The sequence below is a fragment of the Polyodon spathula genome, chromosome 11, assembly GCF_017654505.1.
Source record: "Polyodon spathula isolate WHYD16114869_AA chromosome 11, ASM1765450v1, whole genome shotgun sequence".
In the NCBI taxonomy this organism is placed as follows: domain Eukaryota; kingdom Metazoa; phylum Chordata; class Actinopteri; order Acipenseriformes; family Polyodontidae; genus Polyodon; species Polyodon spathula.
The window spans coordinates 42,104,672-42,130,043 of record NC_054544.1 but is presented as its reverse complement, the minus strand read 5'-3'; the positions used below and the strand labels follow the sequence as shown (position 1 = coordinate 42,130,043).

The following is a 25,372-nucleotide window of genomic DNA, read 5'->3' as shown; positions in this document are numbered from 1 at the left end:
GGGTATAGGGCAAAATGGATGGAGCTAAATACAGGCAAATCCTTGAGGAAAACCTGCTTCAGTCTGCAAAAGACCTAAGACTGGGATGGAGATTTACCTTTCAGCAGGACAATGAACCCAAGCACAGAGCCAAAGCGACACAGGAGTGGCTTAAAAACAAGAAAGTGAATGTTCTAGAGTGGCCCAGTCAAAGCCCGGACTCGAATCTGATTAAGAATCTGTGGTAAGACTTGAAGATTGCTGTCCACCAATGATCCCCATCCAACTTGACAGAGCTTGAACAATTTTGCCAAGAAGAATGGGCGAATATTGCACGATCCAGATGTGCAAACCTGGTAGAGATGTACCCCAATAGACTCACAGCCTTAAATACTTATCTAACCAAGACATCCACATCCTATGGAATTCGGCAGTTTCTTAAAAACAGGTTGCCTTTATTTTATATAGTTCTGGGTATTTTATAGTTATTTTTTTTTGTAATTATATTCTTCAAAAATAAGCAACACAGATTGAACAGCAAAAAGGACAGCCTTAAAAGAAATTCACCTGGCTAAAGCTTGTCAGCGTTTTCCAAAGAAACTATCTCACTTAGAACTCTGCAGGACAGTCTCTGAAAAGTAAACAAAACTCTCTGGTGGCTACAATCAAATTAAACTTAACCAGAGGACCCACGACATGTACCAAAACAAAATTTTAAAAATGTTCAATCCTGAACCAATCAAAATGCTTAAACCGATGTGGAAAGAAAACAACTGCTTAAAACTCATTTATGACGAGGGATATGTTAATAAATATCAAAAGAATCACGATTAATGTTGAAAAAGATACTGCAGGGATACATTCAACAGGGCATAAAGCTAGGGAAAGCTCTAGCATTGTGTTGTAAAACCTACAGCCTGTTCAATATAACTTTAACCATAAAAATGGCCAATAATTTAATAATGGCTGCTGTCATTTAAAATGTATGTTAAAATCCTGTTCACTAGTTTATTGTGGAATAACAAACGTTGAACTTGGGTGAACTAGACTCATTAAAACCATTCTGTATTGTTAAAGTCCATGTCAGATGACTGCAACATGACTAAGATTCTCACGGCTTTGTTTTTCCAGAACATACATGAAACAGAATCAAGTAGAGAAATGATCAACAGAACCTCTGTTAAAATATTCATCACTCACACAAAAGGCTTGCAGAGTACCATGCTTTGTTACAATCCTCAAAACAATAGCATTCATTTAGAAAGTCTTGTGGCCTCGGTGATAAGAAAACAAGCTTCACTAATTAATCTTCTGCCTGTCAGTAATAACTCAGGACTCCTCCTGAAGCTAGTCCCACTCAGCATGACACATGTCTTTATCGCTGGCACCTATAATTAGTTGTCATTTCATTTAATTTTCTGAAACACTATGCTAGCTATACTAACTAAACAACTAGCTGGCATACTTTATCACACAGCTGTCTGATGAACCGTCACTGAAGCAACGTTTACAGTACTTTTATCGCCTAGAGGACTAGTTGTCCACCTTACTATAGTAACAGATAGAGGTACAGCATTGGAAACGAATCTGGGGGGAAAGCACAAAGCCATTCAGGTGTTTCCTGAGAGTACTTAACCCTTTAAGCTACAAGGGACTATCAGAAGCCTGCGTTTCCAACTGGTTCTGGGGTGCTGAAGCCTTTCGCCCCTGGAGCACATGCGCAGTGGTGATTTCTGAGCTCTTAGTGGGTAAAAGCAATCCAGGTTTTCAATGAGCTCTGGGGCGCTAAACCCAGCGCCTGTGACAGTTATGAAAGTGTATAGCTGTCATAACTACAGTATGACATTCCAAACAATCAAGCCACTTTTAAAATAGGTGAAATATGTTTTAATGAAATAACTACAGTATGCTCCTGCAGAAAAGAAAGTAAAATAAAATAAATCATGGAGATTCATCATCTATTGCCTGATTAAACCTGGTACCCTTCATTTGTTTTCCCTCTGCACTAAAAGTAATACTTAAGCATAGGGCGATATGGTTATTCATATTGTATTTATATCAAATGCTAGTTATTTACATAGCCTACTACTTCTGTAGGCCTATTTATTGAGTATACAGAAAGCAGCAGCCTAGTATCTCTGGTGATTTATATCACAGGCTTTCATTTCAGTAATGTAATACACAGTAGCAATTACGGGAGGATAACTGAAGAACAGTTAAATACAGTACATCGTGTGTAAGTAGTATGTAACTTTATTATGTTATCCGTGTATTTGGGAGAGGTGAAATATGGGGGTTATGGTTGGGGGATAAAATGATGGTTCTCCGATGCCTCACCCCTCTCAAAGTTCACCAGCTGCCACTGGAACAAACAGTGTGATATATCTTCTGATACATATGCATTCAGACATTTCAGCGTGCATGTTTGCGTGCATGTTAGTCGGTTTAGCTTATTTCTGTAGAAATATGAATACATTTCAGAAAGTTAGTATTTTAATGATTTAAAGTGTAGCTAACAAAATTGTTCCATAAAATGTCTCCACCATGCAAACCCATAATATAGGTCTCAAATGTGCAGTTTTGAAAGAAACACCTTATTATTATTTGTTTATTTAGCAGATGCTTTTATCTAAGGTGAGTACAGAGACTAGGGTGTGTTAACTATGCATCAGTTGCAGATTCACTTACAACAACGTCTCACCTGAAAGACGGAAGACAAGGAGGTTAAAAGCCTTGCTCAAGGTCACACAGAATTGTCCCCAGACCTTCCCTGGCTTCAGTATCCAATCATCTGCTCCCCCAGTTGACTGACATGCTTTCTAACAGCAACATGCTTTTGACCCAGAAGACACTGCCGGGTGAAATGTCGTCGGGAGTTTCCTTTACCCTGAAGTCATACCAGTTATCACGTTTTATAATAAAAATATGTGTGTGCTGTATATGTGTTTCTTTTAAAACTGCTCAACTGCTCACAAAATGAGTATAAACAACCTAACTTACTAAAACTTCCTTAAATACCTGCTGTGTGTTTTTTTTTTCCAGTTTTGTATCTTGACCAATGTTTTCACATGCTGCTTGTTTATCGTTAAATTGGCGTGCAGTTAGAAAGGCCTCATGGTGTGTTGGAACTTACTGACTCTTGCACTGCCTTCAGGAACCTGGCACACTCATAGTGCCCGTTGTATTCAGCCAGGTCCCCAGCTGTGTATCCGTCTCTGTCTCGGAATCGAGGGTCCACTTGGCTCATCACCAGAATCTGGCAGCACTAGGGAGACAACAGTGTAATGATCCTGCAGATATTATACGACCATGTACCTTTCAAGATAGAGGTAATGGTTAAAACTGCAGGTGCAGTCCCCAGAGTTCAAGAGATGATAATGATGGTATTGTCTGGAACTGGGTTAAATACTGACACAAGATGAAAAAACGACCAGTGTTCTGTACAGGTTCATTGTAAGTGCATTGTAATGCTTCTAGAAGTTTAATCAGTTCTATTGGGGTTAACCTGGTAACCTGGAATTTGGTCTTTGTGTTTTTATTTTTTTGTTATACAAAATTGGCATCCTTTAACACCTGACTTGAAAAAAGGTTTTTGATCAATCGCCTACTAGGAACCAGACAAGCACTGAATTGTCTCCTCTCGTTCGTGACTATTCTTATGTGTTCGGGATTATTATTCACCATTATTACTCACACCAGCCTGGGGACTCTTTTCAGAAACATATTTTGCTGGAATAGTTAGTAAACATGACTAGAGAATCATCCATAACACATAGAATATTAAACAGGTGGGCCATTAGCTGCAAGATCAGTCAACTGTATTTGCACGGATGGCTTCCTGCGTTAATTAAAATTTCAAAGAACTTCCTTCTTACCCCAAACCCAGAGCATAGTGCATTGTGATGCACAGCAGACAGATATCTATAAGATAAAACCTAAGCCAGCAGATACAGTACAAGTGTATACACACACTTAAACACAGACAAACGCTTTTCGGATCAGATACCTTTGGTATATATATATAAAGAGTAATTCATTTTCTGTTTCTCATTGTTGACTGTTCTGTTGAAACTCATTTGTTACACCGCACCGTGACTAGTCTGCTAACTCACATCCTATTCATTCTTACCTCAAGCTCTCCGTTCTCGGCTGCGTCATGCAGGGGGGTTCCTCCCCAGTGGTCCTTAATGACCTTTGCCCCCATGCGCAGGAGACGCTCCAGGATCCTGTGGTGCCCCCCGCTGGCAGCAAAGTGCAGTGCCGTGGCTCCCTCGTTATCCTGTGCTGAGAGGCTCAGGTCTGTGAACGAGGCCTGTGACATAACCACAAATTACCTTATCTCATCCATGTGCTCATTAGAAATTGACAAAATATATTGCAATAAGCGAGGGACTGGTGCAGGAGGCTGAATGCAGAGTTGTGTCTGTTTGTCACACACACTATACAAAAGCATTCAGTGCATGTGAGGAACTGGCATCCCTTTTGGGTTTGCAGAGCACAGATAGCTGTCCTTTTACAGGTAAGAGCTGATGCTATGCAATGCTGTAATCAAACAAACACCTGAATAATTCTACTTAACATCCATATTTTGTATCATTAGCAACACTTTGTTTTGCTGTAATTCACTCCCAGGAAGCAGTAACTTTTAAATTTCTTTATAAAAATATGTCTATGAATTTAAAAACTTGTGATTTTACTACTTTTCAATAGTGCTCTTAGTTTAATCTGAATGTCTACCAGGTTTCAGGCTGGAGCGGCCATAAAAATGCTAGTAAGACAAGTGATAAGAAATTAGATTAGAATGCACTGATTAGCACTCCTTGTAATGAAATAGGGGCCCATGCATTTCAATTTACATACTGAGCAGAATTCAGCTGAGCTCAGATACGTCTGCACACTAGACGATTCATGTCAGTCTTGTTTTCAAATCCTACAGTATGTAACCCTGCAATATGCGATTTCCAGTTCATGAATACCCAAATTCATTTCTTGGTAACTAGTTTCCAGCTGGGATTAGAGACACACAAGTGCATGTGTTTTGGGAGTGTCCAATAGGGGCTACTTTTAGTTGGTTCAGTGTTGAATAGCTTGCTTGGATTAATGATGCCTGTGACCCTGGTGCCCCTTCTATTTGGCGTTCAGTACCACCCTCTTTCAATAACATAATTGTAAAAAGCTGCCCAGCTGCACTAAGTGACACAAAAAAGTATGTTCTCTCAGAAATTCAGTATTAAGCCAGAGTGTATTTTATCCCAAATTGCTATTAGCACAATTTGTTTATGAAAAAAGAAAAAAAAAAACAGCAATTACAATTCTAAAACCAAACAAGAAGCAACAATAATAAATACTAAAAGTGGTTTGTTTTTTGTTTGGTCACATTATTTGACACGTTTTTTCGCTTTGAAGAAAGCGTGCTCAAGACGATTAGGAGTAAAACAGTTCCAGGCGCGGAGTGCCACGATGGTGAGGTTGGAGACTCACCAGCCAGACGACCAGGGCGTGGTGGCCCATGTGAGCTGCGGCGTGCAGCGCGGTCATGCCGTCCTGAGCCCGCAGGAGGACGCTGGCACCGCAGTCCTTCACCAGGAACTCCACGATGTGCAGGTGCCCCTCCTGTGATGCCAGGTAGAGGGGCGTGGCGCCATTCCTCGTCTGCCGGTTCACACACCTGGGCAAATACAGGCCCAACGAGATCGTTAGAAACAAACTGATAAATGCAAACAAATCTATTAAAATTTCCAATTACCTGCTTGGCGATTTAGTACAATGGACAGGGTGGACAACACAGCTGAATTACTTATCAGGACTATATCTCATTGCAAACACTTACAATGTTTGTGTCACCTTTTAGAAATCTAGTTCTTAACGGGCCCCAGCAACTGATGAGTTATTAAGGCGGACATCAGCATAAGACAAGTTCTTATCGCTCGACTACAGAACTTGACGTTTAGTTGAATGATGCAGAGTTTGTCTTTGAACCTTATAGTTCTTGTCTTTCCATTCTAGTCAGTGAGGTGATTTATTCTACAAATTAACTGAAAAAGGGGTATGTGAAACAAACTGTTCTAAATAAGATATACAAGAAAAAAGATTTTGTTATTATTTATTTTTCAATAATACCAAATTCAGTATTCCCCACAGGATTAAGGTCCCTTAACTATTATTATTATTATTATTATTATTATTATTATTATTATATTATTATTATTATTATTATTATTATATTTTTTTAAATTTTGTTTTTAAAACTGAAAGTTGGAAAAAATTAAGGTAGTGGTCTTATTTATGTACTCTTTTTTTATAATAATATATACAGTAGTATATATTAAGCAAAAAAAAAAACAACAAAATTAGTAGCACTACACAATACAGTAGAAAAAAAACTAAAGCTAGTAGGCGCCTAGTAGATCATAGACTGTTATCATCAACACAATGACAGTATGACACATGACAGTATGTATCTGGTTGAACTATAACTCCTCCCGTTTGAATGAGCATGAACAATCAAGGACTTTACAGCAGAACTTCAAACCATGTGGTTTAGCTGACAAAATGCAGCGATCTTTAAAGCTCAGTCTAAGTCCACAGCGCTCCCTGCTGTTTTGTTTAATACATTTTCTGCTTTCCTTTGCCACCTGGTGACAGAACCAATGAAGTGCAGCTGAATAAATGCTGGCAAGAAAAAACAGGACAGCAAAGCTGCAACATTTTTGTGCTGTCTCACTCCATGGCTACCATTGTAGGTGCTAAAAAAGATGTGCTGTATCTTTTCCTTAAGAAATATAAACACAAATAGTTTAGTAAACCCCAGGACTCCCAGTGCATCATACATTATAATAGAGAAAAAAAAGGACTTAAATGTTAACCTGTTTAATGAAACCGTTTAAATTCTCTAGAAATGTCTTTAGTGAGAAGAGTACCGCTGACTGTTTTAACAGCATTGAAGGGGGTTTCTGAGCCATTACAAAAAAGATTTGACAATGGAAGTGTTAAGCAGTTCTGAAAAACTGGGCCTTTTCTATTACCAAATGCCACAATAAAAGTACTGGATATAATAATAGGCCTGAGTAATAGGTACTTAAAAATAGCAAAGTGTACGTGCATTTTAGAGAAGCACGATGTTGCCCTCTAGAGGCAGTGTGCAGCGAGAGAACCCTGAAAGTGTATTCCCATATGGCTTTCATTTTCAGCATATTTAAAACAGAAAATATTGTACTGTACTATTTGGAATATAAAATTAAATGTTTTAATTGTGTAATATGTAAATTTAAACCAAGGTTTAAAAAAAAAAAAAAAAAACTGTTTAGCATAACAGCATTCTTACAAGTTCCATCCTGTTTATCTGTTGATCTACCTGTTTTCCAGAATGGCTTTCGCTTCTACCCAGATTGCACAAGCCGCTTTTAAGCCAGCTTTGAGGTGGCCTTTTCAATAGCGTAAACCCAGCTGCAATAGTTTTAAGCCGTCAGAAAAGTGACATACTCCAGAATAGGTCTCTTGGAGCCTTCTTGGCTCCCTTTCTTGCTGTGTGTGAATGTATCTGACTCATGCAGGGGTCTATTGTAAATAAACATTGTCACTCGGCCATCTCCTTGGGAACAGCACATAAAAACACCTACAGCTGAAACTGCTGATAAGACAGACCAGAGTGATGAGTTTGTGTGTTGAATATAATATTTACTGTTTTTCTGACTCACTGAGAACTCTATAGCTCACTTCCTATGTTACAGGAACTGTAGTCTGTGCTGCACATTATGTGGAGTCAGGTAGGGTATTTATAAGACTTAAATGGCATGATAAATAAATGGGTTTCTCCTGAAAACATAAAAAAAAACAGCAAAATAATAAAGGGCTGGAAGGTTGTTTCGTGAAAACATAAGTTAGGAATGAGAGGAGGCCACTCGGCCCATCAGCAATTCCTAGGATTCCCTTTCCATACCCTCACTACTACATGTAAGGAAATGCGTCTACCCTCTGTCCTGTTTGTCTCCACTTTAAATTAATGCCAAGATCAGATTCATTCTCAATGCACAGGGTGTGAAGCCTGATGTTCTGGCTCAACATGCATCTTCTGATAAACTGAGGAGCTGCACGCCAGAGGTTCTCAAAGCAAGGCGATTAGGGAACCCCCAGCAGAAAACCGATCAAAGAAAAAATCTGAGAAAAAATGTGAAAAACTAGTCAAGTGAAACCCTTTCTCTCATCATAAAAGATAAGGAAGAATGTTTGTAATTAATGCAGATTCAATACGGAAACAGTGTGGCATCACTTTCCATGTGTTACTAAAAATATCTCATGATTTGCTTTTCTATTAATAATAATAATAATAATAATAATAATAATAATAATAATAATAATAATAATAATAACAACACACTAGGCTCAATTCAACTTATTAAAACATGCACTGTAAGTGAAATAAATACATAAAATCAACTCCTTGTCCTACTAAAGAATTAATTTTTCTAATGTATTAATTTCTCGGCTTATAAATTGTTCTTTTGTCAGTTAGATTTCTCTGGTCAATGTGATTTCAGAGAGAATTTTTCTTTGAGTTCAATTGCCACTTTTCACCTGAAGAAGAGATTTTTTTGTGGTCTTGAAAGCTAGTGTATATAAAATATCTGGGCTAATGCATAGAATAACATATGGGCTGCATTGAGTTACATGGAAATAAACTGCATGAAGGGGTTCTGTGAAACCACAAGAGCATCATTTCAACTTATTGGTGCCAAAATCACACAGTATGAGTTGTTTTGGGGTTTTTTTTTGCATGAGGACCAGCATGTCTATAAATTATTAATTTCTCCTCCTAAGACTTAAGCGAAGCAACAGTAAAAAATAGAAATGAACTCCTAGACAATAAAATACTTTCATGTTCATGTCCAAGACAATCTCTTCAGACCTCAGGGGTCCCAGTCCCCAGTTAAGAATCACTGTTCCCTGCAAAAATATATACCTGTATGTTTTACACAGGTGGTTGTACATGGCTTCTGTATGGAATTATCAGTTGTGTGGATGTGTGACGTTTTGTAGCCTAACAATGAGTGACTTCATTTTAAAGTACTTCTGCCAGGACAAAAGAAGCTTTCAAATCTTTAGCTGGTCCCCACTGCCATTTGTATACCAGTTCACACTATACAGCTGGGTATGTTACAGGTAGAAACCAAATATAAAAGAAGGTTGGGGTTAGCATTGTGATAATTATGAACTAAGTGCATGTGGAGTGTGAGTTGCCTGGTTTCTGCCCAGGTGATATTAATATTATAATATAATATTTATATGCCTTTCAGTAACAGAATGTGTCTCGATTCAGGAACTACAGCAGACTAACGGTATTAATAAATCACGAGGCTGGTAATTGGCCCTTTCTAATGATCCTGGCATCACCCTTTGAAGGGCCATTAAGATAATCAGATACTGGCTTTCAAAGAGATAAAATGAAATCCTTCCAGAAACCTTGCTGTTTCTCTCTTCCATTAGCTACATAGGTCCCAACTGTGCAGTTTTGAAAGAAACATGTTGTGGTAAATATTTTAGTTTTAAAACATATCTAGTATTGCATTAGGTTGAATGAAGTTTTCAGTTTCCATGTCTCAGCAAATCTGTTACACTTGCACTTCACTGATCATTGCACCTTAGCAGTGTCTTCTGGGTTAAAGCATGTTACTGGCTTACTTATCAGTCAATAGGGGAAGCAGCTGGTTGTTTAATGACAGGGAAAAAGCTATAGGATTGTCTCGGGAATACAAAGTTCCATGGCAATTGGATAATCATTTCTCCAGATATATGCTAAAAGGTAAGTGTGACAGATTGACAGATATACGTACAGACAGATATACCCCCAGAATCACATATTCTCAAAAGCTTATACTAAACAATGTTAACACAGGGACAGAATAAGGCTCCTATTCCATTGTGGCGAGCCATTCTACACTTTCCTGGGAATCAGGTCATGCTCGGAGTGAAACAGCAACTAAATACAGTATTTCTGAATGAAACAGGTGAAAAGTGGTGGACTATTGCCATCTAGCGGTATGATATCGCAACTGCATCAAATAAAGGCTAAGTGCTTACTGAGTTCTCATGGCAAAGGAGCAGTAAATTTAGCTGCAGTTTCACCACACAAACAGTAGATGGCATGTAAGTAACACTGTTCAGAGAAGACTGCATTGGTCAAGAAACTTCTTACAACTGTCTTTTAGGTACCCTAATACAGCCTCTCTGTCAGTCAGTTCCTCTAGGCTAAATAAACTAAGTAATATTAATAAGCAGTTTCATGACAGTTGGATAGGTGGCTCTTCAGATATATGCAAAAATGTCATTGTGACACACAGATAGACAGATATATGGAGACAAAGAGACCCCCACACACCCCGGTATCTGAAATTCTCAATACCTTTGGCTAAATAATATGAAGTGTGTACGTACTAACACAGTATATAGCTCCACTATATCCCATTTGAAGGGGAGTTATTTGCACTTATTACGAATAACTGTGACCGTAACCCATTCACTGTGGCTGCTTTTTTAAACTAAACCCAGTCACACAATATCCTCAGTGAGCCTGATACTGCAGTGGAATCTTCATTAAATAAAAAACACAGTGCGCCTTTGGCAGGATGCAGAACCACAAGACCTGCAGAGAAGAAACAGGCAAAGCTGGGAATAATGCACCCAATTAATACAGTGGCTTGCGAAAGTATTGACCCCCCCTTGGCATTTTTCCTATTTTGTTGCCTTACAACCTGGAATTAAAATGGATTTTTATTTGGATTTCATGTAATGGACATACACAAAATAGTTCAAATTGGTGAAGTGAAATGAAAAAAATAACTTTTCAAAAAATTCTAAAAAATAAATAACGGAAAAGTGGTGCGTGCATATGTATTCACTCCCTTTGCTATTAAGCCTCTTAATAAGATCTGGTGCAACCAATTACCTTCAGAAGTCACATAATTAGCTAAATAAAGTCCACCTGTGTGCAATCCAAGTGTCACATGATCTGTCACATGATCTCAGTATATATACACCTGTTCTGAAAGGCCCCAGAGTCTGCAACACCACTAAGCAAGGGGCACCACCAAGCAAGCGGCACCATGAAGACCAAGGAGCTCTCCAAACAGGTCAGGGACAAAGTGGTGGAGAAGTACAGATCAGGGTTGGGTTATAAAAAAATATCCGAAACTTTGAACATCACACGGAGCACCATTAAAGCCATTATTAAAAAATGGAAAGAATATGGCACCACAACAAACCTGGCAAGAGAGGGTCGCCCACCAAAACTCACGGACCAGGCAAGGAGGGCATTAATCAGAGAGCCAACAAAGAGACCAGAGATAACCTTGAAGGAGCTGCAAAGCTCCACAGCGGAGATTGGAGTATCTGTCCATAGGACCACTTTAAGCGGTACACTCCACAGAGCTGGGCTTTACGGAAGAGTGGCCAGAAAATAGCCACTGCTTAAAGACTGCTTGGTGTTCGCCAAAAGGCATGTGGGAGACTCCCCAAACATATAGAAGAAGGTACTCTGGTCAGATGAGACTAAAATTGAGCTTTTTGGCCATCAAGGAAAAATATATGTCTGGCGCAAACCCAACACCTCTCATCACCCCGAGAACACCATCCCCACAGTAAAGCATGGTGGTGGCAGCATCATGCTGTGGGGATGTTTTTCATTGGCAGGGACTGGGAAACTGGTCAGAATTGAAGGAATGATGGATGGCGCTAAATACAGGGAAATTCTTGAGGGAAACCTGTTTCAGTCTTCCAGAGATTTGAGACTGGGACGGAGGTTCACCTTCCAGCAGGACAATGACCCTAAGCATACTGCTAAAGCCAAACTCGAATGGTTTAAGGGGAAACATTTAAATGTCTTGGAATGGCCTAGTCAAAGCCCAGACTTCAATCCAATTGAGAATCTGTGGTATGGCTTAAAGATTGCTGTACACCAGCGGAACCCATCCAACTTGAAGGAGCTGGGGCAGTTTTGCCTTGAAGAATGGGCAAAAATCCCAGTGGCTAGATGTGCCAAGCTTATAGATACATACCCCAAGAGACTTGCAGCTGTAATTGCTGCAAAAGGTGGCTCTACAAAGTATTGACTTTGGGGTGGTGAATACTTATGCACGCTCAAGTTTTCTGTTTTTTTGTCTTATTTCTTGTTTTTTTCACAATAAAAAATATTTAGCATCTTCAAAGTGGTAGGCATGTTGTGTAAATCAAATGATACAAACCCCCAAAAAATTCATTTTAATTCCAGGTTGTAAGGCAACAAAATAGGAAAAATACCAAGGGGGGTCAATACTTTTGCAAGCCACTGTAGTGGGTGGACTAAAACACTGCCACACTCCCAAATCCAGGCTTATCAGAGCCTTGCAAAAAATAATAGTGACAGTAGGTGGGTCTGGATAAAAGCAGCAAAATATTGTGTAACTGCAGCAACATATATAATTGTAGCTTGAGACAATGCATTTGAAGCAACAGAGTTACACTGGTCTCATCTGCAACAAGCTTGCTTACCAGCCATACTGTAGCTTTCCAGTTTGGAATTCAACACTCGCTTGCTAATTTGAGAGCGGCTGTGCTTGCTTTGGGGCCGCTGTACTGTCTGACTGACTTCACCAGCAAACTAATGTGTAGAACTCTGCTTGTCAGTTAAAAAGCAATTAGCTTCGAATGACATTTCTTTGTTTTATAATGTTTGCGCTCATTCAGGGTGGTTCTTATCCCAATTACTTGTCTTTGTTGTAGTGAATAAAAAATACATACATCTTACTTGTTGCACACTTCCATGCATCATAGTTTTGAAAGAACAGCTTGCAAACACAGATTTCTGTAACACAGTGCAGTCCCACATACCATGTTTTCAACTGAAACGTGTGTTTACTTCACTCCTGCACATTTGATACCAATCCAGTGAACAACAGGTAAGATTCCTGGAATTATTTTGTTAGATACAATCATAGTCTAACTAAATAATATCTGTTACAACTTTAGGTTAAAGGAAGTTTCAATTTTCAGTTTTTTTTTTAAAGTGATCCCAGGTAGCCAGAACCCGGGTCGGGAGCTGGGTAGGTGTGCCAGTGTGGAAGGGGCTTTAGATTAAAAGAAGCTCTCAGTGACTATACCCTGGTCATTTGTTTGCACTTCCTGGGTCATTTTTCCTCAGCAGTATCTTGTGTGAGAGCATGTTCCTGGCTGAAAGCATATGCAGGGAAGCAGCAGATTGGTTATTGGTCTAAAAGCATAAAAACTAATTTGCTAAAAATGTGGTTCTTTCAAAACTGCACTCTTAATACCTATATAATGAACGGGTGTGCAAAATGTATGGAACTATTTTGTTATCTACAACAATGGCAGATTCACAATAATGACAAACATCACAAAGAAAAGTAACACAACAAAATCCAAAGCTTTAAATGGAACCTACTGGATACTGTACTGCAATATTCATTGTAACAATTCATTTTACTTTCACTGCAGAGCTTTGGAATTGAACATTTCCTTGAAGCTCTACAAAGCTCTTCTATCCTTCAATATGTATCTCTGCCACATTGTCAACTCTCCAGCACTATGCTGTAACTTAATAATGAGCACTTAATACTCATCCTGTATCTTAACAATGGCCATTCTATTCTTAGCCAAAACACTTCATTCTTCTCTCTTCATCAGTCATCCTACACTCAAAATTCCAGCAAGGCTGCTCTGTATTTTAACCAATATTAGAAGCATGTGTTGAATGTGATTGTGTAAGTGGAGACGGTGATGGAGAGGCAACGGAAAACTGTAAGTGGAGCTGGTGTCTGTCACGGGCCTGTCAGAGACCTGGCCTTGACAATGCAGCTTTGCAGTGGGAACGCCTCAGTGCTTGAGCTGCACTCAGGGTCAAGAGAGAGTGACAGGAGAAGTGTGGATTCAATCCCAAGCCCTCAGACCCAATGCGTTACGGCTGAACTATCTCTGAACTACTTCAACCCAGCAGGCCAGCATTCAGTAGCAGGGCATGAAAGTATATGGTGCTTACAAAATAGACATCATTTCATAGGTCCAAGATTTTCCTGTATGAAAAATGAGCACATGGTAATTAATTTGCATCAATGTCAGGTAATATTTAACGAATGTCCCTTGCTGTACTTCTGGTACAGCAAGGTCATTTATCCTAGTCATTTTTAGTGCAGACTTCAGTATGTTTTTTAACATTATGAGATATGATCAGTTTAAAATATTGTTTAAAGATGGCAGTGGCATAAACAAATCAAAAGAATGAATGCAAAGTATGACACAATAATTTTACTGCAAAAATACCGTATGGTATTTCCATTAAAGGTGAAACAACTTCCATAGTAAATATTTAATTTTAGGCCGATCCTTGTAGGCAAAAATGCCACCTTATAAATCCTTGTCTTCAAAGGGGAGCAAATTAAGTTTGAACCGGTTAAGATAATTAAAAGTTTTCAGGAGCAGAGACAAAAAAATACATATTCCAAGAATCAGTGCTATTTTGCTGTGCTATCCTTAACACTAGAGTATAACAAGTGAATTACCAAAGGCACATTACATATAGAAGTGGGTAGGTGCCCACTGGTGCCCACAACTATTGTTACATTGGTGTTCTAGAGTACTGGCAATTCTTCCCAGATATGATGTTCTTCAACTGCCTGGTCCCCTTTCCTGTATCCAACGATCCTATACTGACTTTCACCGTTACTCTGGATCACACAGAATGAACGTCCACTGAACTGCACATCTCACTAGATTCTACAGGACGTTTAACAGCACTGGTTCCTGTGTTAAGTAGAAAGACTATGTGACTAGTTTGTGAAACTTTCAAAAAGCAGACAGAACACAAGGCCTGACATATACCCCACCACGCAACAATTCAGAATATCTGAGTCACTGAGGCATTGAAACCCTCCATGATTTCAATATCCCTGAGTACGAAGCAGTAAATGTTGATTTTGATTACACATTTTAACACTGGGATGGCAACACCATTGTTCTTGGTTCATCACCCAGACTGCAGTTCTGAATTCAATATATTTTTTGTTTGTGCTCCAAATATTATGTAAAATGCCCACTAACTAATGATCATTTTTAGCCATGGGGGCTGCTACTGAAAATACTACTACGATCTGGATTTTCTGAAGGAAAGTAGTATTGAAAATGACCACTAGGGATATGCAACTGTAATATCTGCCCCCCTCTGCAACTGTCTTTCCAGAAGCAGACGCTGTTATTGAAAAATGTGATAGGTCCGAGTGTCAGATCTCACGGCCAAGCAAATTGCCTCCCAGGAACTGGAGAGTGGATATCGACGAGCGATCGCCCCCTGTGGATAAGAGGTCAGTAGCCAGAGGCCAGTAGCTCGCCCACATCCGCTCTCCTGAGTTCCTCAGTGTAAAGTGGCTTGGTTGTGGGATCACACAATACCCACTTCCCTTCAGTACTCTGGAGCTGCTGTGGTGAGGGAACACAATTGGACGTTCAAAGTGTCCCTTTGGCAGCAACAAAAACACTGTAAGATGGAAAAAAGATCTTACAGCCCCTAGCATGTGGCAGCTGAGTACTTGCCATCAATTATAAATTAAATAATTGCTTAATGCCTTGACAGCTGTCGAGCTAGGATCAGTTATCTAAAGCCAAGTCCCTCTTATCTCTGTTTAATTGCAACAATCTCCTATTGATCTCGGCGTGGGGGTTGAGTGACACTGTCTCCGTTTAGGAATCTGAGAAGCAAAATTGCTCAGAGAGATGATGCATGAAAAAAACACACCCTGGTTCCAAAGATGTCTTTATTGTCCTGTTTTACTTCACTAAACAGCAGAAACCTGCCAATCAAATGTCTCCGACAGCGACCCCTTTTGGTAAAATGAAACTCCATAATGTTGAATTGGGACATGTTGACTAGCCACTATCAAATTCCTTGGCAACAGACAGCGACTGTTCTATACATGAAAAAAGTGAGGTTAGAGGTGGGACAAGACACCTTCAAAGCAACCCCAATGAGCTTGAAGTAAGAACATTGGGCCATATTTTTAAAGCATTTCCTCTATTCTTAATTACCTAAAGGAGAAAAATATTATTTGGAACATTGCTAATGTTACAAAATGAAACACAAAGCACGTTGAGATTACTTGAGACATATATAGCTTAGTTGTTTGCCTCTAGTTTTGTGAAATTAATTAAGTGTTTTTCCCCTTTCAAATAGGGGTTAATTAAAGACTGGAGCTAATGTGGTGAAAATACAGCCTACTGTAACAGGTTGTTTACAAAGTAATTATGCTGATGTAGCCAAGGATAAAACTGCCCACAAAAGAAAAAATAGGTCATTTTTACCTAATTAAAAAAAGATATATATATATATATATATATATATATATATATATATATATATATATATATATATATATATATATATATATATATATATATCACTATAGGCATTGTAAGTTATCTAAAACTTGTAATGTGATAGAATAGTCTATGTAATTGTTCAAGGGGTTTCTAAGCGAGGGAGGGCCCCAAACATCTTATTAACTGCAAAGGTCAATTTCTGTCCATTTCTCATAGATTTCATTCTGCATTCATGTTTCAATAGAAATGCCCATTTTCACATAAGATACCTCATTTCAAGAAGTACAGACTGTGACATTCCACATCAAAATATGACATAAACAACCTGTCACTATCCTTCACAAACAAGACCCATTTATCATATTGGTGTGTTCGATAAGCACAGAAAATAGCGACCAGCTGGGCCAATGCTGTCCTCCTTTACAGGCCGTCAGACTCTCGGTTTCTGGAGATTGGAGTTTTTGGACGTGTGGCAGCAGCCACTCTGTAAAATTACTGACACTAAAGAATTCATTTTTCTTGTGTAATACTATCCATGATCAAACTGGAAAACCAAATAATCCTGAAAATCAAAAAATGACCACAATATGGCAGCCATCTTAGGTCACAGGCCAGGCCAACCTATTACTATCCTTCACAAAGACCCACTTTGTATATTGGTGTTTTCAATCAGCACAGACAATAGGGTACAGCTGACGCCCAATGCTGTCCTCCTGTTTACAGGCAGGTAGAGTTACTCGTTGTAACCCACACCCCTGACACACTGCTGTCAGCAGCGGGGAATCGGGCAGGCTGAACAAAACCTTGATGTATCTGCCCAATCAGCACTGCACTAATTATAGGCTAGCTGATGACTCATTAAGGTAGATGTTACTCTGCTTATAGCAACAGAATTGTTTTTATGTTAATGGGTCCACAAGGTTACTGCTACAGAAGAGCCTCAGAGTTGAGTACACATCGGGAGCGAGGGAACTCATATTCATGTGTGTAAAATGAGCAAGGAGAGTTGTGTTAAAGTTTGCAATAGTTTCATAACTTTGAGGTCCTACCATACGGTTTACTGTCAATGGATACACATTCTCCTTCACTACATGTTTTGCTTTTTCAGCTAAGAAAGTCATGAGAGCAATTAGAAGAAGGAATTTCCACATAGTAGAGACGCGTTAACCACGGGTTTAAAAGCCACCTGTTTCAGCAGCTTTCCATTCATCGGGTTAAGCCTTTGCGGTCCTATATTACAATTTTCCTTTTCCAGTCCGATGTCGGACCCGGTCCGACATCATCAAAAAGACGTCAAGCAGAGGCGCGTGTCTAAGCAATACCCATAGCCCCTGCACCACAGAGATAACACGGACACAAACAAAAGAAGTGCATCCAGCACTCAAAAAATATCACGGACATTTGCAGAGCTTTTTGAGATGCTATAGTAATAAAATAATGACTTGGATCACATTATTGAGGAGTTTGGTGATAAAAACAAGTGATCAGGATTTATCAGTATGCACGACATTAAGAGGTATGTGAAAAATACAGTGAACAAAGGGTGGGGTTTGGCTGGAGATGCAGTACTGAGTGTCCTTTTGCTATGCAGTGCCTTTTAAACCTGTTTTACTCTGAAAAAATATGTATTTTAAACAGCGCGTGTGAAAATTGCACCTGGCGCACCTGACAAGCGCTGAATAAATGGACCGCTAAGGGTTAAAGATCTTTCGGTCCTTTGCTTGTTTTTTTTATTTGTTAGTTAAGGATATATTAAAAACACTTTCACTCTGGTATTTAATAACTTAAGAGTGGGACACATGGAGGGTTTTTAGATATACATTCTATTATGGTATAAACAATGACAAATCTAAATACTGTCGCTACTGAATTCTTTATTGAATCAACTGGGGTTTTCAACAAGGGGCAATTTATAGACACCCTTATTAACATTACTACTTACAATAAAAATAGAGAGAAATAATGTGCAGTTGCACCGATAGGCGTTGTCTAAGTATAGACACAGGTTAGTGCAAAGACGAGTGCAAACGTTTCTACAGACTTTGATTGATAAGATGCTACAACGGCAAGGATGGGCTTACCTCAACTTTACAGAGCTGAGGAATGCTTCTCTTCCTCAATTCCTGTTACCTCCACTTGATTCTACTTATTGTTTGTAAGATGCTAGTAAGCCTGGGGTAAAATATGGTACGGTCCAAATGATAAAACTTATATTCAGCCCCACACACCCCACTTTTTACAGTCCACATACTGGAGTGCCGTTTCTTTCCTATGCGTTCTGAAGATTAAATTGGAGTTACCTTTCCCAGACATGTATATGTTTCCAGTGTAAAAGTGTTTATTAACATCATGTCATTTATTATTACCCAAGCCCTTTGCTACGTGTATCAAGCAGAAAACCAAAGTAAAAAAATAAACAATATTACAAATGATTGACAGCAAGAAGCTTAAAGCACTGTTAAATAATCGTGTAGTTTGTACAGCATTGAGCCGGCAGGGAGCAGTGTCTCAGGAGCAGTAGGGGTCCTGGCTTGATAGATCTGTAGCCCAGACAGCTTACACAGGGAAAGAGGTGAATTGTGCAATGTGAAGAATGGGAAATTAAAGCAAGAAAAACAGCACAGTAGTAAAATATTGAGTTTGTATTGCATCAGCAGTGACACATTTAAAAATTATAAAAATTGCTTGCAACATTTGACTTTGAAATACTAATGTAGCTTAAAAAACAGAAAACTTTGCTTGCACACAAAGGATTAACTGTACATGAGGATGTGAACAGCTGTCATATTCCTATTAAGAAAGATCTTGCTGGATTATAACTGCTCTTTGTCATCCCTATGCCAAAACAAGCTTAGTTCCAAACTCATAAGAACATTAAGAAAAGCAAAAGAGCTCAGCAATGCTTGCCCAGTTCAATGCTTGTCTGGTTCAGGGTTAAATACAGAGATGTTAAATCACTCACCCTGGCTCATGGCTGACTAGGAGTTTGAGGCAGGTGAGGTCCCCCTTAGCGGCGGCGTAGTGAACTGGCAGCGCCCCACAGTCCGTCTCTATCCCTGCTCCCCCGCCTGCCTGGACCATCCACTGCATCAGCTCTGTGTGACCAAACCGAGCGGCCAGGTGCATCGCTGTCGCCCCCGAACTGTCCCTGTCCTGTAAGAGAGGACAAAGTCATACCATTGAAGCATGCCATCACATTCACCATTCATATATTATTCATTTAATATTCACACACATGTATTTAGCTAGACACTTTCCAATAGAAGAAAGTAACTGTAGCCAACTTAAAATGTCTCTGCCATCCACATCCATTCATTCATTCATATATAGGTGACAAATGTGCAGTTTTGAAAGAAACATAGCAAACATGTCTTTTCCAAACAAATCACATACTACACTAGGTTAAACAAAACTGTTTACAAGCCATGCTTTTAGACCGTTTTGTACTTCTTAGTCATTTCACCTCACGGGTGAAATTGTTTCCATCCGTGCTTTGGCTTCAATATCCAATCAGCTGCTTCCCCAATTGACTAACATGCTTTCAACCAGTAACATGTTTTGACCCAGAAGACACTGCTGAGGGGAAATGACCCAGGAAGTGTAAACAGTTAATCTAAGAAGGTGGTATAGAAACTGAGAACTTCCTTAACCCCATGTACTACCAGATAGGTTTTAGATACAAAATACTTGTGTACTATTACAGTGGCTCTCAAAAGTATTCATCCCACTTGGACTATTTCACATTTTATTGTGTTACAACATGGAATCTAAATGGATTTAATTTTTGCCACTGATCAACACAAAAAAGTCCATAATGTCAAAGTGAAAAATAAAATCTACAAATTGTTCTAAATTAATTACAAATATAAAACAGAAAATAATTGATTGCATAAGTATTCACCCCCTTTGCTATGACACACCTAAATAAGCTCTGGTATAACCAATTGTCTTTAGAAGTCACATAATTAGTTGAATGGAGTCCACCTGTGTGCAATTACGGTGTTTCATATGATTTCAGGTTAAATACACCTGTCTCTGGGAGGTCCCACAATTGGCTAATACATTTCCTAACAAAAACTACATCATGAAGATGAAGGATTACACTATGTAACACAATTTTTGTTCCTGGGTAGTAAGTGTTATTTCCTAATTGCTTATGCCTCAAAAGTATAGAAAATGGCTATTATTCCCCACAAACTTTGCTTTTGTGACAAGGACAGTGATATTTTGAAATTTACCTATTTCTAATGAGAAAATGGGCAAATTTGTGTCTTTTCGTTCACATAAAGTCAGAAAAAAACAACATATGAATCCAAATTAACATGTATTTATACTAAAGTAATACAAAAATGACTACAAAAGATTTAGAAGTAAGTAGTTTTTCGAGATATACGATTATACTGTAAATCACTTTCACGAATCAGCCCCCAAATGTAGTCTCCCATCATGTTCTCATTATACTGTCCTTGGTAGCGGCGTTCAAAGTCCAGTATATCCTGGTGGAAGCGCTCGCCTTGCTCCTCTGAGTACGCTCCCATGTTCTCCTTGAATTTATCAAGATGAGCATCAAGGATATGGACCTTGAGGGACATCCTACAGCCCATTGTGCCGTAGTTCTTCACCAGAGTCTCAACCAGCTCCACATAGTTTTCGGCCTTGTGATTGCCCAGGAAGCCCCGAACCACTGCAACAAAGCTGTTCCAAGCCGCTTTCTCCTTACTAGTGAGCTTCTTGGGGAATTCATTGCACTCCAGGATCTTCTTTATCTGTGGTCCGACGAAGACACCGGCTTTGACCTTTGCCTCAGACAGCTTAGGGAGAAGTCTTGAAGGTACTTGAAGGCTGCCGACTCCTTATCTAGAGCTCTGACAAGTTGTTTCATAAGACCCAATTTGATGTGCAGTGGTGGCATCAGCACCTTCCGGGGGATCACCAGTGGCTCCCACTTGACGTTGTTCCTCCCCACAGAGAACTCGGTCCGCTGTGGCCAGTCCTGCCTGTGGTAGTGCGCCTTGGTGTCCCTGCTGTCCCAAAGGCAGAGATAGCAGGGAAACTTGGTAAAACCGCCTTGGAGACCCATCAGGAATGCTACCATTTTGAAGTCTCCTATGACCTCCCAGAAAAATGCAGATATGTATCCACTTAGGCAGCTGGAACTAAACTGAACTGGTGGGCTTAAGGCCCCTGTATTTATACTACTATTTATATTACTGGAAAGTTCTAGAAGTTACTTCAAGTTTACTCAGCACTGAATCTATCTGGAATGTTCTGGAAAATAGGTAAATTTCAAAATATCACTGTCCTTGTCACAAAAGCAAAGTTTGTGGGGAATAATAGCCATTTTCTATACTTTTGAGGCATAAGCAATTAAGAAATAACACTTACTACCCAGGAACAAAAAAAAAAAAAAAAAAAAAAAAAGAATTGTTACACGGTGTTATTCAAAGCAAATTTGGAATAAGGTTCTCCAAAAACACCAATCAGGGGTAGAATATAAGAACATTTCCAAGGCATTGAATATCCCCCGGAGCACAGTAAAGTCCATTGTTAAGAAATGGAGAGAATACAGCACAACTGTGAATCTGTCTAGAACAGGCTGTCCTCAAAAACTGAGTATCTGGGCGAGAAGGGCACTAGTCAGGGAGGCCACCAAGAGGCCTATGGCAACTCTAAAGGAGTTACAGTCTTCCACGGCTGAGCTGGGAGACACTGTGCATATGGCAACAATAGCCCGGGTGCTTCACAAAACTGGCCTTTATGGGAGAGTGGCAAAAAGAAAGCCATTGTTGAAAAAAACTCACATCCAATCTTGGCTAGAGCTTGCCAGAAGGCATGTGGGGGACTGAGACCAAGTGGAATAAGATTCTATGGTCTGATGACACCAAAATAGAGCTTTTTGGCCTCAACTCTAAGCACTATATTTGGCGCAAGCCTAACATCGCACATCGTTCTGAGAACACCATCCCTACCGTGAACCATGGCGGTGGCAGCATCATGCTATGGGGATGCTTCTCTGCGTCAGGGCCTGGAAACCCCGTGAAGATAGAGGGCAAAATGGATGCAGCAAAGTACAGAGAAACCTGTACAAACAAAACCTACTGAAGTCTGCAAGAGACTTGGGAATTGGGAAAAGATTCACCTTCTAGCAGGACAATGACCCCAAACATACAGCCAAAGCCACATTGGAGTGGCTTAAAACAAAAAGGTCAATGTCCTGGAGTGGCCCAGTCAAAGCCCGGACCTCAATCCAATTGAGAATATGTGGAAAGAGTTTAAAATTGCTGTTCACCAAAGGTCCCCATCCAACTTGACGGAGCGTGAGCAATTCTGCAAAGAAGAATGTGCAAAAATTGCAGTGTTCAGATGTGCAAAGCTGATAGAGGCTTATCCAAATAGACTCATGGCTAAAATTTCACATTTGAGGTAGGTAATGGAAGTGCAAAAGATGTATTACTTCTGTTCACTAATTTAATGTTTATGGCTGTAAAATATGACAAACCCATCAAAGTGCTTCTGCTGCACTGACTTGAATTCAGCCAATTAACAGAAATGGACTATCACATTTTCAACAATGTTATGAAATCCAAGGTTTCCAGAGTCGTAATGAAAGGTGTTGTGCAATGATGCGTTTAAAGGCACCATCTCTCACTTTTGGGGTGCAGTTTCAAAGGGAAACTCATGGGTTCATGTATGGAACTTAACCATTTAGATGCTGGAATACCTACTTTTCCACATTAAACTAAGACACAGCTTCAGCATTCCTTTTTGCTAAACATGTTCGTTTTGTGGTACTTTGACTAACATACCAAAAACAACCATGTGCCATTCATGAAAAAATATTACATGGCATACTTCAAAACAGCTGTAAACCTTAAACACACTCATAAACTTATCATTAACATGCCGTGATCACTAAACCACTTTATCTTCATTCGGGGCTAAAAGGATCTCTTTTTTTTTTGTTTGTTTGTGCAACTATTTTATTTTGGATACATCTGTAAACACCTTTAGGTATTCTGGTATTACTGGGAGAGGAAATAGAATAGAGCACATACTTTCATTACCTTTAATTACAATGCTCCTCAACTTCTACTTTATCCCAGTTAATTTAAAGCACAAGCATCAAGCAAGCTGTTCAATTTTTTTAAGTTTGACAGTAAGATCCCGGTTCAACATACTGCCTCTACCCTCATGGAAGTTAGGATGGAAATCTAGTCTGATCTCTGCAAATGCTCATGGATACAGAGCAGAATCATCCGCTGGCTGTGCACCTGTTACTGCAGGCTCTGTATCTTGCCAATATAGACTGAAATAGCCGAACAACAGGGAGATGCAGTTTGCATATACTGTATTCCGCAGATGTAAAGCCCTGGTTTGAAAGATCACCCCCTCTAAAACATTTATCTGACAGTAAAATTTTCACCATTCGTTTCTGGTTTTTAATAACCACGCGCAAATAATGTGGAACTATTACATGAAAAAAGGAGCTCGGAGGGGGGTCTTAACCTAGCCCTCAAGCAGACATCAGTCGCAGGTGATTGTAATGGTAAGGCACCCCTTAATAATTTGCCACTGCAAATTTGCACAGATTTGCAGTTTTACTATGTTTTTCCCATGTTTATACTAATCGTTTACCATAGTTTGCCATGCTTTTCAAAATGCTTACATTTCATTACTTTACAGTGCTTTCACTGCGCTTTATTTAATTTTGCTATTTTACTGTGGTACTTTTATGAGGGTCAGATTATTTAAAATTCCATCCACAAGTACACAGAAGTGATCTGTGTTTGGTACAGTAAGTCTGAACTGTGTAGAATTATGCACACTAATTCCGAACGTAGCTGGAATTAAATCCCCCTTATTTAAAATCTCTGAGGAATTATACAGAACTCACACACAACATTCATTAAACCTTCCTTAACTGTTGAGAAGTTAACAACAGCCAAGAGAACAGCCTTAAAAAATGAACTAATCAAAAAACTTTTGTGAATAAGGCTGGTCAATATTCTAAAATAGGAAGCAAATCCCAAACTGATGAAACCATAAGAAAACCATAAGAACAAGGAGGCCACTCAGCCCATCTAGGCTTTGGCCAGTTCCACACAGCTGATTAAGAACTTGACATAGTTAAGATCAAAGGATCCCAGTGATTCAACAGGACTAGGTAGCCCATTCTGTGCCTCTACCACTCTGTAATAAAGCACCTCCTGCCCTATGTCTCAGGTCTATCATCACTTAATTTTCAATTTCATCCTCATGGCTTTTGTGCCTCGCTTAAAGTACTGGTTAGGGTGTGTCAGCTACTTTTAAGATTTTAAAGACTTCAATCAAGTCCCCTCTAATTCTTCTTTGTTCTAGGCCAAGAAGATGCAGTTCTTTCAGCCTATTCCATTCATTTCTCAGCAGCCCTGCACTGCTTACCTCCAAGTTGCAGACCCCAGAGCTGATCAGCCACTGCAGCTCTGGCAGGTGGCCAGTGGCAGCAGCGTCGTGGGCTGGGGTAGCCCCATTTCTGGCTTCTAGGTTGCCAGGGAGATGCGCCTCGGATACCAAGAAGCGAAGGCAGTCGAGGCGGCCACAGCGAGCAGCGTGGTGGACAGGGGAGGCCCCCAGGGGGTCAGTGATGTCCGGGGTCAGAGACCCAGCGGCACACAACTCTTTCAAGATCAAGAGGTTTCCCTCCCTGGACGCCAGTATTGCCGGATGCAGCACCATTACCACAGGGGATTTTTATCTGTCTGCTCACAGTGGGGATGATGACTATATCTGTTTTTCTGCCTCCACCCGCAGGGGGATACTTGAGAAGCATCACGTGAAGTCACGTGAGAAGAGGAGGGGCACCAGGAGCAGGTCAAGGTTGATGAGCAATAAAGATAACGAGACACTTGGCTGCCGGAGTCCTGATACCGAGTGTCTTGTGTCCTCGCTTTCTGTAGTTTGTAATGATTAATCAGGGAGCCCTTTTGTCTTCACACAGACCACAACCTCTCACAATACAAACTGGCCATACAAAGGCATTAGTCGCAGTGCCAAGGTC

The 25,372-nt window shown here is 39.8% G+C and overlaps 1 protein-coding gene across 1 annotated transcript in view; it reads right to left on the bottom strand.

The window, feature by feature from the left end:
- Positions 1–25,050, bottom strand: part of LOC121323485 (espin-like) — a 43,101-nt gene extending 18,051 nt beyond the window's left edge. Inside the window, exons 1-5 of the mRNA XM_041264570.1 lie at positions 24,757–25,050; positions 19,298–19,488; positions 5,461–5,647; positions 4,109–4,291; positions 3,113–3,244 (exon numbers count right to left, since the gene is read on the bottom strand). Coding sequence (XP_041120504.1) covers positions 3,113–3,244; positions 4,109–4,291; positions 5,461–5,647; positions 19,298–19,488; positions 24,757–25,050 — 987 coding nt within the window. The remainder of the gene's footprint in view (positions 1–3,112; positions 3,245–4,108; positions 4,292–5,460; positions 5,648–19,297; positions 19,489–24,756) is intronic.
- Positions 25,051–25,372: the final 322 nt, after the last annotated feature.